Raw genomic sequence first — 13,867 nt, 5'->3', positions numbered from 1 at the left:
GTAACCTCAGGACTGCCTTTAGTACTATGTATGTCTACCAGTCTTGGCAGCCGGGCCCCCCTGACACCTTGGGCCCGTGAATGTTGTATTATTTTCTTGTATACAGTAAGTCCTTGCACTTACTAGGAACACAACATGGCTTCCAGGACATTACTACCCACAGACTTTGCATTTATTTGGCGGTTGACACTGACGACTCCTCCGATCATGATGTCCCCGTCCTGTACATACTCATACTCTTGGAGTATTTGCTGCATCTTTAGCCTACAGGCCGGAGCTGGAATGTGACGTGAGCATATACACAGAGTCACACACAGGAAAAAACACCAAGAGAAGAAAACAGTAACGTAAGAAATGGTGAAAGAAACAAAGTAATACATCGTGTGATAAGGAGGGATAATCCCGAGCTCCCAGCATTCAGTAATGTAAAGACGAGCAGCAACTTCTGCAGCATCTCATGTGACACTGAAGCCGGAGAAAATCCTCTCATATTTTATAGACGGAGCTGATACTGTAACACAATGTGCACTAAACTTACACTCAGGTCTCACGTCTCCTGGTAGTAGATTTATTCTTTGTTTATTTAAAAGTAGATTATAAAAATATAGATAAGAGGAAGAAAGATTTCATTAACTCTTGCAGAGACAACATATTTCTAACTGCTCCTTCTTATAGGAGTTGCCCAGAATTAAAAAAAAAATTCATATATGGCTGAGAGGAGTAGAAAAACTATACCACCTCTACTCACCTCCTATGGAGCTCCCATTCACCTAACGCCAGGGCCGTCCCAATCACACCCCCTTACCTGCTACAGCATGAGTTTAAGGCAAGAGCAGAAGTGTTTGGGGGGTACCCCCGGCCTCTGTAGATCTGGCAGTGTAGGATGGCACCACAGGTGAATGGGATCACCGGAGGAGGTGAGTAAAAGATGTTCATTTTTATTACCTTAACCCCCCCACCCCAAGTCACGTATAAGATGTTTTACAACCCATTTAAAGATATATTCTAGGCATCTAATTTTTTTGACCTTTACACAGGGAGTATACCAATATAAGAACAGGGAGGGGGGGTTTAACAATTGGGACCCCCATAAATCCGTTCCGTCTTCCACACCATTCCAAAAATGGCTGAGGATGGGATGTTGACTGCAATTTTAAACTTATTTTGCATTCTGTCTTGCACAAGTCTGAGCACTGCCCTATTTTTTCACCACTGAACGTCTAAATTAAATTCCACCGCACCTGTCTGTCTCCTGCTGGTTTTCTTCATGGCTGCAGATGGTTCAGCTCGTAGTGATGGACAAATGCTTTCTCTATTTACATTCCTTCCCTGCTGGTCGGTTTTCTGTTTGGGTGAGATGTCGGGGGTAACTGGCCCAATCACATCTAAAGCAGGACTGATATCACATATGAAGTTCTTTTGCCCTCTCCCTAGTGAATGCTGGAGCAATCTGGAGCTTGCTAGCAAATTCTGCAGTGCTTACTTTTTTTGCTCATGTCTCACTACACAGTATTCATTTCATCTGCAGAAACCAGACAGAACTCCAGTCTGACAAAGACCCGAGGCTGTCATGGCAACCAGTCGCCGCCCCTGATGACTTTCTTGGGAGCGGTGATCAGAACCATGATGATGACGCCCATGCGCAGTCGTCTTTAAAATGACACTGGCGTCTCTGCCAGTGCCATCAGCAGAGTTAATACCTGGGATCGGTGCTAGCACTGACTGCTGGTATTAGCGGTGGGTGTTTGCTGCAAGATGCAGCAAGCACTCACCTCTGTATGAAAGAGGGCTCAGCCCGCAGACCTTGAAGGGGTTACATTTTCTGAAACAGTCTTGGTTTCTAAAATCTGATATATGGAGGAAGAAGTTTCTCCCCACTATTTTTGATAGTGGAAGTATTGGACTATTGCTATTGCTATCCTATATATTAGCGTAAAGGAACTACAGCACCCAATTATCCGAATATAATTAGGACACTTTATTACAATAAAGGTCACTATATAAAGGGAAACACGGTGAAATGAGTGCATAACCAATGTGATCCAACCACCTAAGAGTCCATAGTCATGTTCCAGATCAATTGTGTCGGCAGTCTCAAATATGGTATGGACTTCCACAGAAGCTGTGATACTAGAATACAAAAACATATTGGGGCTCATTTACTAAGGGTTTCCCGGCGATTTACGAGTTGCGCCGCATTTAACAGGGGATTTTGGCGCACGCGATCGGATTTTGGCACATCGGCGCAGGCTTGCACGCGACAGAAATTGGGGGGGGGGGGGGGGCGGGCCGGCGAACAACCCGAAGGATTCGGATTACTCGCAGGATTTAACATTTCTAATTGTGTTGCAAGACACACTTACAAGCACCGGGAAGAAGAAGGTGAACTTTGGTGGACCTCGGGGGGGAAGTGACGGATGAAGGAAATCGGGGGCACGAGCTACTTGAATCGTGCCGGAATTCATCTTCGTCGGACCCTCCGGATCGGGGATCGCGATAGGACCAGGTAAGTAAATGTGCCCCATTATGTCTTTCTGATTAGAACCTGATATTTTTGGTAACATAATTGCAAATGTATATGTATACAAAACATGTTTGATGTAAAAGTTTCCATATTTTATACAATATTACATAATTTGGTTCCTTAATATATAAGCTTTAGTATTTATTTCAGGTCTAAATATAATTTTATAACATTTTGGGAGGAATATACATCCCAGCAGCCCAGCGTTAGAGGTCAGGATGGCAAATATCTCCACGGCCACCATGTATTTCCCTCTGGTGCTGAGATAAGCCGGGATCATGGCGATCCAGACACTGCAGAACACCAGCATGCTGAAGGTGATGTACTTGGCCTCATTAAAACTGTCCGGTAATGTCCTGGCTAAGAAAGCTGTAATAAAACTAACCGCAGCCAGAACCCCCATATAACCCAGGACATAGTAGAACCAAAGATCTGACCCTTCATTACACTGAACTACGACCTTCTCCTTATAAGAGTGTGTGTCCAGCTCCTGGAAGGGAGGAGAGAGGGTCACCCAACTCATACAGAGGACAACCTGGACCGAGGAGCAGATCAGGAGCACACAATTAGGGAGTTTCACTCCAGTCCATGTTCTCCACACACTTCCAGGTCTGGTGGCTTTGAAGGCAATGTAAACCATGATGGTCTTGGCCAACAATGAAGAGATGGACACTGAGAGGAATATTCCAGTAGAGATCTGACGTAACATGCAGGTTATATCCACAGGACGACCGAGGAACAAGAAGACACAGAGGAAGCTCAGCATGATGGAGACCAGGAGAACAAAGCTCAGGTTCTTGTAATTGGCTAAAGATAAAATTGTCAGAATACAAAAGAAAAGTGATAAACAGGAAAACACTATTGTAATGATGTCCACAGTATAAGATAAATATTCAATCTCCTTCAAAACGCAAAATGTTCTGTTTTCATTGGACCAGGCATCTTCTGCACACTTCATGCAATTTTCACTGTCTGCAAAACAATGTGTATAGCGAGACGCTCATTAGTTAGGAAATGCAAGAATTTGTCACTTGTTTCTTTTATCTACCTCCATATAGAATTTTCTTTCAAGCTTCAAGTGACCAGAGCTCTTTTCTCCTGCCAATGACCTGCTCTCGTGTTTGCTTGTGGACTAGGATATTAGAATCTCTGAACTGGGTAAACTTAGCGGGTCTAACACAATTTTGAGAACTTTGACTTTAAAGAAAACCTACCACCACCTTAATAGGTATATCCGGTGACAGGTTCCTCTAATGTAGAGGTGTATAGCCCTTTTTAGGGCTAATTCTTTCATGGCCCAGAACTTTTATAAATTTTAATTCCCCCAATATGCAAATTTCCTAAAGAGGCTACTGGGGTGTGGAATAGCTGGAGCTGAGGCTACATGGCACAGCTCCTCCACGCCCCAGTAGCCTCTTGCGTTCCGCCTACCAATCCATCTTTAGCCCGCAGCTGGGTTTTGCGCATGCGCAGTGGCTCCAGCTTCAAAGACGAGAATGCGCAGCTGGCGGCCTGCATTCTGCGCAGAGACGAGTACGCACAGATCCTTGCTGCTGCATGCTGAAGATGGATTGGTAGGCGGAACGCAAGAGGCTACTGGGGCGTGGAGTAGCCATTTCGTGTAGCCTCAACTCCGGCTACTCCACACCCCAATAGCCTCTTTAGGAAATTTGCATATTCGGGGAATTAAAATTAATAAAAGTTCTGGTCCACGAAAGAATTAGCCCTAAAAAGGGCTCTACGACTATACATCAGAGGAACCTGCCACCGGATCTAGCTTAATAGGTAGATCCGTGGTGGTAGGTTTCCTTTAAGTGAAAAACACCTTCCTTTTCAAGTCTCATTTCAATTATAGGAAAATGAGTCAGCATTTCATCCACATTACAGTATTTTGATTATATCATGAAACTCTTGTATACAATCTACCTGTGATATTAGATATTTCTCCGGCAGAACATGGGGCACAATCATAACAGCACCGGTGGTTTCCAGATGATATCAGTTTCCTTTGGCCGGGGACACAGCTTACTGAACATTGGGATCTTGGGATCTGTAGAAAAATAAATTACCATTTTAAGTTTTTAAAATTTCACAATATTTGATTTGTAAACTACAGAAGTTTATAGTTATGTAGCTTTTTCTATCATTCTCAGTAGTCCTAGCACTGGTGGTTTGAGATTAGGTGCCATGATGTCTCCAATACACTTTACACAGACAGTAATGGAGAACTTTCCCCATGAATCTCTTTCATAGTCAGAAATATAGAAAAAAAGGACATTTCCATGTTGTATGAATAAATATTATCATTCACCAGGACTGCTTCTTCTCTGTGATTTTTTTATACTATCTTCTATTTACCTGAGAGTTAGGTGTGACGAGGCTTGCACCTTAAATATGGGGGGACTTGAACCATTGACATAATTCTTCTTCTCTATCTTTTAATGGACTAGCAGGAACATATAGGACATCATGACACATTTGGACTTGGAGTTAGCGAATCTCAGTAGCCTCCAAGCTGTAAAATAACAAGAAAAATAACTCACTTCTCTCTTGTTGTTTTTCCATATTATATCTTTAGTAGCTATGGAGAACTGTAGATCCTCTCTAGAGCTCAGATTGTAAGACCCGACCCTCCGTACAGCCACACGTTCTTTCCTTAGGAAAATGTCATTATAAATCCCATATCCGGCCTCTATGTCTCCATTTGTGTTAAAACATTTGCTTTCAGACCCAGATTTTGTTGAGCAAGTCATTGCCTTTAAATAATGATGCACCTTTGATGCGGATTAAGATTATATCAATAATACGGAAAGGAACATGTTTTTTGATACTTTAAAATGATAGATTTAATATATCATAACATTTTACAACTTCTCTACATGTGTGAGAGCCAAGTTCAAAGTGCAAACTAATGCAGTAATATCCCTCCTGTTCCTCACCCTGATCACTCTCTTATTTTGAGACGCTCACAGAGGAAGAAGTGTCCAGGCTCCTCTCCTCTGCTCGCCCCCCTACCTGTATCCGTGACCCCATCCCCTCGCCCCACTACCTGCATCAGTGACCCCATCCCCTCACCCCACTACCTGCATCAGTGACCCCATCCCCTCACATCTGGTACAGTCTCTCTCCCCAGCAGCCACTTCTCACCTCAACATCTTCAACCTCTCCTGTAGTGCCATTCCCTCTTCTTTCAAGCACTACACCATTACTAAAGAAACCTTCCCTGGACCCAACCAATGCAGTTAACTGCCGACCAGTCTCCAATTTCCTTTCATCTACAAACTCCAAAGTTCTTTTCTCGATTGACCCACTATCTTTTTGCTAACTCCATACTTGACCCCCTACAATCTGCTCTATGCTCTCCACTGAAACCGTTCTTTCTAAAGTCTCCAATGATCTCACCTCACTGCTAAATCCAAAGGTGACTATTCTCTCCTTGTTCTTCTGGATCTTTCGGCAGCATTTAATACTGTGGACCACCAGCTCCTCCTCGGGAGGTTTGACTCCATTGGCCTGATGGACGCTGCACTCTCTTGGTTTTCTTCCTATCTCTCTGACTGCACTTTCATTGTCTCCTTTTCTAAATCTTTCTCTTCTCATCTTCCTCTCAGTGTTGGGGTTCCTCAGTGTCCTCTCCTCTTTTCCCTCTATACTGTCCCATTGGAAATAGCATCAGAAGATTTGGTTTCCAGTATAATCTCTCTGCTGATGAAACCCAGCTATATACTTCTGCAAGTAACATCAGCCCTGCCTTACTTTCAGACCAAATGCTACACAGGTACCTTCGGTCTGCGCCGGCACTGCACCAGTTGCCCATCTCCTTCCCAATACAGTTTAAAATAATCACCCTCATCCACAAAGCTTTGCATCATGTTGCACCTCGGTACCTCTCCTCTCTCATCTCAGTCTACCGCCCAATCCATGCTCTTCGATGCACCAGTGATCTTAGATTAATTTCCACCTAAAGTTAGAGCATTCTATTGGATTTTTACCAGATTTAGTAACCACTGTAATATAGGAGGATAACATTGTTTGTGGGATCTGCTTTCCCTTGAGGAATTCCAGGGCATGTAATTTGGCAGGATCTATAACATAAATCAATCAGTTATGTATGTAACGCAGGTTATATCATCTGCATAGACGCACTTTTTGTGTAGGATGATATTTTTGGCCCGTAGGTTGATGACCATGAGAGAAGGACATATCATCTAAGGCAGTAGCCAGGGACCGGACAGCCCGATACATCTGGAAAGTGTTGCCATGAGATAAAAATAAGAGAAAATCATCCAATCGCTCTGTTCCTTTACATCTGTGCAGAGATATTTTAAAATATTCTGAAAACCATTGGTCCTTTGCTATATTTCCTGTTGAGCATCTGAACATTACAATCCAGAGATCTTCAAGGATTTTGTCTTTAGGATATTTCAAAGGATAGAAACTGCTGTAATAGGTTTCTATGTCTGGCATTTCTTCTTGATGAAGTTCAAATAATAAACTAAGATTGAATATGGTATGGTAATTATCTGCATTTACAATCTGGGGAGCGAAGGTAGGAGTTATAATTAAGATCCGGTCATCTATGGCCAACTTAAGACGTTGTAAGAAATGCTGCATCAAAGTAAAAAAAGTTCCGCATATAACAATAACTTGGGCAGAGGACTTCTTTATCACCTCACTGCTTTTATCCCTATAATTTCTCTCCAGATACCTCTGTATTTCAGCTTTTAAGACAAAGGCCACACAGATGCCATGACTGGTGAGAAGATCTGTCAGTAATCTTGTATCTCTGTCTCCATCATCATGATCAGAGGCTATAATTCCGACCCAGGTCCATCCAAAGTAGCTCAAAAAATGACAGATGATGGAATAAGTTGTGTTGTCATTGGGGACAGTTCGGAAAAAAGATGGAAACCAATTTCTATCACTTAGCAATGTGTCTGTAGCTCCATAACTGATCTGTGTAGAAGATGTTGAGATCATCAGATCATGACCTTTACCTTCCATGTTCATTGAAAACAGATTAGGTCACATACATCACAAATCTTTAATGAATCGGCACATATTTATGTAGTGTCTTACTGACCGAATGATATGCAGTGTTAGAGAGAGTACTAGGGGATCCTCCAGAGGGCCTAGAGTCTAACTCGTGATGAACCCAGGAACACAAACCAGTTTGGAGGCTACTAGGGTCAGTTTCTGGTTTAATGGAGGTTATGTTGTCACAGTATCTTCATGACTCGTTGAAGTGTCACTGGCCTATCACAAAGTCAAAATTCAGAGTACTGAGCGCTTTCCTAAAATTTTAATCAACATTCTTACAAAACACTTAGGTCTACAGGCTTTCTGTAATACCAGCACTGGTGACTATCTACAACAAGTAAGATAAGAGCCAAATCAAATAGAAGAAAAACTAAAATGTGGCCAATAGAGAAAGTCAGATAGTAAATTCACTCAGTCCATGCAGAAACTCCGGCTTTGCAGACAACTTTGCACAGCTACAGCGATGCCACCTCGTCTCTGAAGCCAGAGCTACTGCGCATGCACAGAACTCCGACTTCACAGACGTATGCGCACAGCTACAGCGAGATGCATGATGAAGACTGGAGGGTAGGAGGGAATGAAAGAGGCTACTGCAGCATGGGGTAGCCATAGCTTACGCCCCAAAGTGTGGCTACTCCCCGCTCCAGTAGCCTCTAGAAAATTTTAATATATAAAAGATTTTTATTAAGTTCTGGGGCACTAAAAGTTTCATAAATACAAGGACAGGGCTGCCATAGATTACAGGAACCTGCCACCGGATCCTCCTAATTATGTAGATCCGTGATGGTAGGTTTAATGATTGATGTGTACGGAACAGAGATGGTAGGTCAGTAGGAAACAGTCCTAGCCCCACAGATTAATACATTCCCACCACTGTGTATAAGAATGCCCTCATTCTCAAAATGCAAATGTATATGAAAATACTTTACCTGTCTAGAAAAATGACAAGGAGTTATTTATCATAAGCTGGCACTCATGCGCTGGCTCTGGTATCTGCCCGTCTGGCTGTCAGCATCTATTTCTATGCCGGTTCCTGTCTGGCATAGAAATATTCTGCAGCGTATGAACTTTCCCCACTGTAGCCCACTCAGCCCTAAGGGCCTATGCCTATTTGCGACAACCACCACTCCAGTGGTTTAATGGTACATTGGGGGTAATTTATTAAGGGCCCGAATCGCGTTTTTCTTCCGCGTTACACAAATATTTCCGATTTGCGACGATTTTCCCTGAATTGCCCCAGGATTTTGGCGCACGCAATCGGATTGTGTCACATTGGCGCCGTGTTGCACACAAAATTGGTGAGCGTGGCCGGAAGGAAACCCGACGGATTCGGAAAAACTGCTGCATTTTTTTAAAAAAAAGTGTTGCTTGACACGCGCTTACCTGCACCCGGCCTGGCTTGGTGAACTTCAGTGCACTCCGACGGACTTCAGTGCAGCAGCAACACCTGGTGGACATCGGGCACAGTACCTTAGTGAATCGCCGGAAGACCCGAATCCACCGCAGAGAATGCGCCGCTGGATCGTGACAGGACCGGGTAAGTAAATCGGCCCCATTGAGTTTGCTAACTGAGTAAGAATGAAAATGGATGTTTAGGAAACCCTTGAAAACCTTATGTTAGCACACCTGAAAACAGTTTGGCTGATTAGAGAAGCTATAAAACTAACCTTCCTTTGAACTGGTTGAGAATCTGAAGCATTACCTTTGTTTGTTCTATGAAACTTTCACAATGGCCAGAAAAAAAGAAGTTTCACATGAAACTCCACAATCTATTCTTGTTCTTAGAAATGAAAGCCATTCATTGCGCCAAATTTCCAAGAAACTGAGTGTGTACTACTCCCTTCAGAGGAGAGCACAAACAGGCTCTAACCAGGGTAGAAAGAGAAGCAGGAGGCCCCGCTGCACAACTAAGCAACATGGCAAGTATATTACAGTCTCTAGTTTGAGAAACCACCTCACAGGTCCTCAACTAGCAGCTTCATTAAATAGTACCCTATGCCTATATATGTGCCTACTACTAGGGTCAGGTACAGCTGGTACTTATATAGCTGTACGGCAGGGGTGAAGGAGTTAACTTTACATTGATCAAATTATTTTATCTGGTGCAATAAAATTTAAAGGAAACCTACCACAACGGATCGACCAATTAAGGTAGATCAGGTAGTAGCGCCTCAATTGGACGTGAGGATAGCCCTTTTAAGGGCTAATCCTCACGTCCCCTGTATCTTTTTCAAATTTTTATTGCCCTAATATGCTAATTTTCTGAAGAGGCTACTGGGGCGTGGAGTAGCCTCTTTGAACCTCCTACCAGCATATATTTGCCACGTGGCTAGGAGGAGCTGCTCGCCCCTCTTCCTCCAAGCTTGTGTTCTGGGTATCCTCACATACAATAGAGGCACCCACCGCCCGATCTACCTTCAAAGGTAGATACATGGTGGTGGGTTTCTATTAAATTTTTTACGTGCTTTTTGAAGTTTGTGGTGTTAGTTATTACACATTTTATTAAGTTTGAGTATGATGTCTTTTATTTGCATACAGGAAATATAGTCTGATAGTCTGACATGGTGTTCCGACACTCTGTCTACCTAGAGGAATTAGGAAAAACAAGCAGTTGTTACTAAAAATCACAGCTCTAGAGTAACTCACAGTAACATGTGGTAGTAACGTGACTGACCTGTGTGTAGGGATTAGAGATGAGCGAACATGCTCGTCCGAGCTTGATGCTCGGTCGAGCATTAGGGTACTCGAGACGGCTCGTTGCTCGGACGAGTATTTCCCCTGCTCGAGATCGAGCATTTAATTAAAAAAAACACAGTGAAGAACAATGAAGAATAGAATAAAAACAGTGAACACAGGATCATTTAAGATAAAAACACAGTGCAGAACACAGTGCAGAATAGATTACAGATGTTCGGCACATCTGCTTACTTGTCGGGAGATACGCGCGGAACGGCGCGAACAAAATAGCATGTGAAGAACAATATATATGTGTGAAGAACACATTGCAGATGTATTTAAACATCTGCAATGTGTTCTTCACACACATATATATTGTTCTTCACATGCTATTTTGTTCGCGCCGTTCCGCGCGTATCTCCCGACAAGTAAGCAGATGTGCCGAACATCTGTAATCTATTCTGCACTGTGTTCTGCACTGTGTTTTTATCTTAAATGATCCTGTGTTCACTGTGTTCACTGTGTTCACTGTTTTTATTCTATTCTTCACTGTTCTTTACATCTGCTAACTTGTCGGGAGATAATATACGCGCGGAACAGTGAAGAATAGATCGCAGATGTTTGCAAATTATCAGAAGACATTCTTTTTCAATTAAATAACACATTTTATTCCTGAACCATGGTCCCTTTGAAAAATGCTCGGGTCTCCCATTGACTTCAATGGGGCTCGTTACTCGAAACGAGCACTCGAGCATCTGGAAATGTTCGGCTCGAGTAACGAGCACCCGAGCATTTTAGTGCTCGCTCATCTCTAGTAGGGATATATCCCCAGGAGCTGAGCTATCGGTAAAGTGGTGGATGAGAAATGATCTCCGATAAATCCCACAACCTTCTTCTTCCGGGTGCAGGAATAATTAGGGACAAGGTATCCGGGTCCGGATAATATTTGTAAAATGCTTTTGACTGCTTTTGCAGGATCTGAACACGAGTCATAGATGTGATATCCCAGAGTCAGGTTTGGGAGAATAGAAGGATTTTTATTGATTTCATCAACAGCGTAAAAGAAAGCCAAGAGATTCTTGTAGTGATAAATATGTGGACTGTGAGAGACGGAAATTGGGAGAAGAACAGATTTAGCAAATCTTATCTGGAAAATGAAGTGGAAACCATGTAATGAGGGCTCTATCAGCTCTCAACTCTATTGGTTACTGCCTACATTGGCTGCTGATGCCTAAGGGCTCATGCACACAAAGGTATGCCCCCCTGTGCCATAGCCCGTCGGGCATACGTCAGCGCTGGGGAGAGGAGGACGTGCTGAGTGTTTCTCGCCCCTAGACCTCTCCATAGAAAATTCTAGCTGCACGGCCATCGATACGGCCATAGGTAGAGCAGGCTCTATCTTTTTGTGGCTACGGTTTGGAACGGTGAGCTCTTGTTGCCCTTAACATACCAAGCCCGTGCACCATAGCTGTCTATGTGGGATGTATGTATGGCCGCAAGCCATACGTCCCCCTAACGGCCGTGTGCATGAGCCCTAAGACTGAACACTGCTCAACCCAACAATATTGTTAAAATCATAGACATCAAGCTGTAGGGGGTTCACGTTGTGATCTCAGGCTCCTATAGGCATGTGGTTACTAGATGTGTTGGACCAGAGGAGAGGACATTGATACCACTAATAAAAATATTTAAAAAATCATTGATCCTCATGAAGCCCAAGCTCATTCTATTTGGTCATGGTGATGCCAGCTCAGATGTATGTCCAGTAGAGCGGAGAGAAGGCCAAAGAGTGAGTTGTCAGAAGGATTGTCTTATGTTAATCACACATTTAAAGCAAAGCTGTCACCAGGAATGTAATTATTAGAAAGTGAAAGGTTCCTATAGGCTCTGCTATGCTGATTTCAAAAATAACTTTGGCAGCATTCTGAATCGTTTCAGTACATTATAAAACTTTATTTTATATTACCTGGCTTTCCTCTCTTCCCCACTTCCTGTCATGTGCATTGAGCAGTCAGCGGAGGATGGTTTGGAGGAGAGGAAGAATGCATTGAGGTGACTGCGGCACATAGGCTGCCACAGCTGCCCCTTCCCCGAAACTCATCTCTAGCAGGTGACATGAGGCCAGCATAATACAGAAATTGTTCAGAAGGCTGACAATGGCTTTTAAAAATCTACATAGGCTACCAGATAAATATGACATTTGTGGTGACAGACTCACATTAAGCAAACTGTGACTTCACTATTTTGTTCCAAAAACCAACTAAAGACAACTAAAAACATTGCCATGACACTTGCTATGGGTAAAACTGATAAAAGAACTTTGCAACTCTACGTTCTTTCTTTTTTTCTTAAATAATTTTTACATTCCTATAGGTGAGAAATCCAGAAAAGTTGTTTTGATGGCATCCAATTACTTGTATCCCTCGGAGAAGGTCACAGTTTGGTTACTGAGCTCAGACGTTCATGAAATGATACACTTGAGGGACCCGCTGTACAAAAACTAAATCACTTTGTGGTTGAAATTCTGTAATATTGTAGCCTGATATTGTGTGATATTGGACAATCCCCTTGTATGTGTGATACCGGCCGTGATACTTACAAGAGACACACGTAGTATGTTCCTCTCATTACGCTGATTTCATTGTTGACAGTGACGACTCCTCCAAACATGATGTCTCCGTCCTTTACATAGTCAAAGTCTTCATACATCTCCTGGACATGGAGCCTACAGGCTGGAGCTGTGGACATACAGGGGGTCACACACAGGAATAACACACATAATAAGGATTTAAGGGCAAAAGAAGGTGAGAGCAGAGAAGAAAGTGATGAAAAGTATAACGTTAGGCCGCCCACAATAACGAGGAGCAATCCCGAGGTCTCCGCATTCAGTAACATAGTGACCGGCAGTAACCGCAGCATCTTAGTGATAACCCAAGCATCACATCCAAGTTTTATAGCCAGAGCTAATACTATAATACAGCAGGACTTAAATTTACACACACAAGTCTAACATATTATTATGGTAAATGTATTCTTCACTCAAATCCTGAAAGAGAAACAATTTCATTAACACTTCCAGAGACATGACGCCAGTCTATGGCCACAAATCACAAATCGGTGTATAATATCCAGAGAACGGCCGTACAATAATCACAGACAAATAGTGGAGACCATATGGGATGTACTTAAAGGAAACCTGACACCCAGGATCTATCTATTAAGGTAGATCCGGTGGTAGCTGCATCTAATGTATGTAAGGATAGCCCTAATCACAGGGCCAATCCTTTACTCCCCTCTGTCTTTGCTAATCTTTAATCGGGGAATATGCAAATTTTCTAAAGAGGCTACTGGGGCGTGGAGTAGCCGGAGCTGAGGCTACACGTTGCGGCTACTCCACGCCCCAGTAGCCTCTTTGATCCTCCTAGCAGATAGCTTCTGCGTGCAGCTACGAGGAGCTGCGAGCACTTGTCCGCGAAACCGGACAGGTTTCATAATGTGTTCATACATTTGCAAAAACTAAAACCTCCTGTGCAAAAAAATTAATTCTTCATCTTTCTTTCTTTGCCATCTTTTGGTGCTAATAACTATTTCATATTTCAGTGGCTGGAGCTGTGTGATGTGCCATTT

General features: G+C 43.0%; 2 protein-coding genes across 2 annotated transcripts in view; both read right to left on the bottom strand.

The window, feature by feature from the left end:
- Window positions 1-257, bottom strand: part of LOC140070305 (vomeronasal type-2 receptor 26-like) — a 34,046-nt gene extending 33,789 nt beyond the window's left edge. Inside the window, exon 1 of the mRNA XM_072116657.1 lies at window positions 124-257. Coding sequence (XP_071972758.1) covers window positions 124-257 — 134 coding nt within the window. The remainder of the gene's footprint in view (window positions 1-123) is intronic.
- A 2,370-nt stretch (window positions 258-2,627) lies between these two features.
- Window positions 2,628-12,949, bottom strand: LOC140070304 (vomeronasal type-2 receptor 26-like). Its single transcript, XM_072116656.1, has 7 exons — window positions 12,840-12,949; window positions 11,054-11,340; window positions 7,196-7,485; window positions 6,911-7,060; window positions 5,068-5,298; window positions 4,451-4,574; window positions 2,628-3,496 (listed from the first exon to the last, which is right to left on the bottom strand). Exons 1-7 carry the CDS (start codon window positions 12,947-12,949, stop codon window positions 2,628-2,630), a joined length of 2,061 nt encoding a protein of 686 aa, XP_071972757.1.
- Between the last annotated feature and the right edge of the window lie 918 nt (window positions 12,950-13,867).

Source organism: Engystomops pustulosus, chromosome 7, assembly GCF_040894005.1.
Source record: "Engystomops pustulosus chromosome 7, aEngPut4.maternal, whole genome shotgun sequence".
Lineage (NCBI taxonomy): Eukaryota > Metazoa > Chordata > Amphibia > Anura > Leptodactylidae > Engystomops > Engystomops pustulosus.
The sequence above is the reverse complement of the archived record's forward strand: the minus strand, read 5'-3'. Positions and strand labels throughout refer to the sequence as shown.

Bases quoted from the DNA above. Each gene is read 5' to 3' on its own strand.
- LOC140070304 (XM_072116656.1), bottom strand. From the start codon at position 12,949: ATGTATGAAGACTTTGACTATGTAAAGGACGGAGACATCATGTTTGGA. The intron at 11,341-12,839 runs GTAAGTATCACG...CGTCTCTCACAG, and splicing joins ACATACTACGTGTGTCTCTT to TCCACATATTTATCACTACA. The intron at 3,497-4,450 runs GTAGATTGTATA...ATTGTTTTGCAG, and splicing joins AGAAATATCTAATATCACAG to ACAGTGAAAATTGCATGAAG.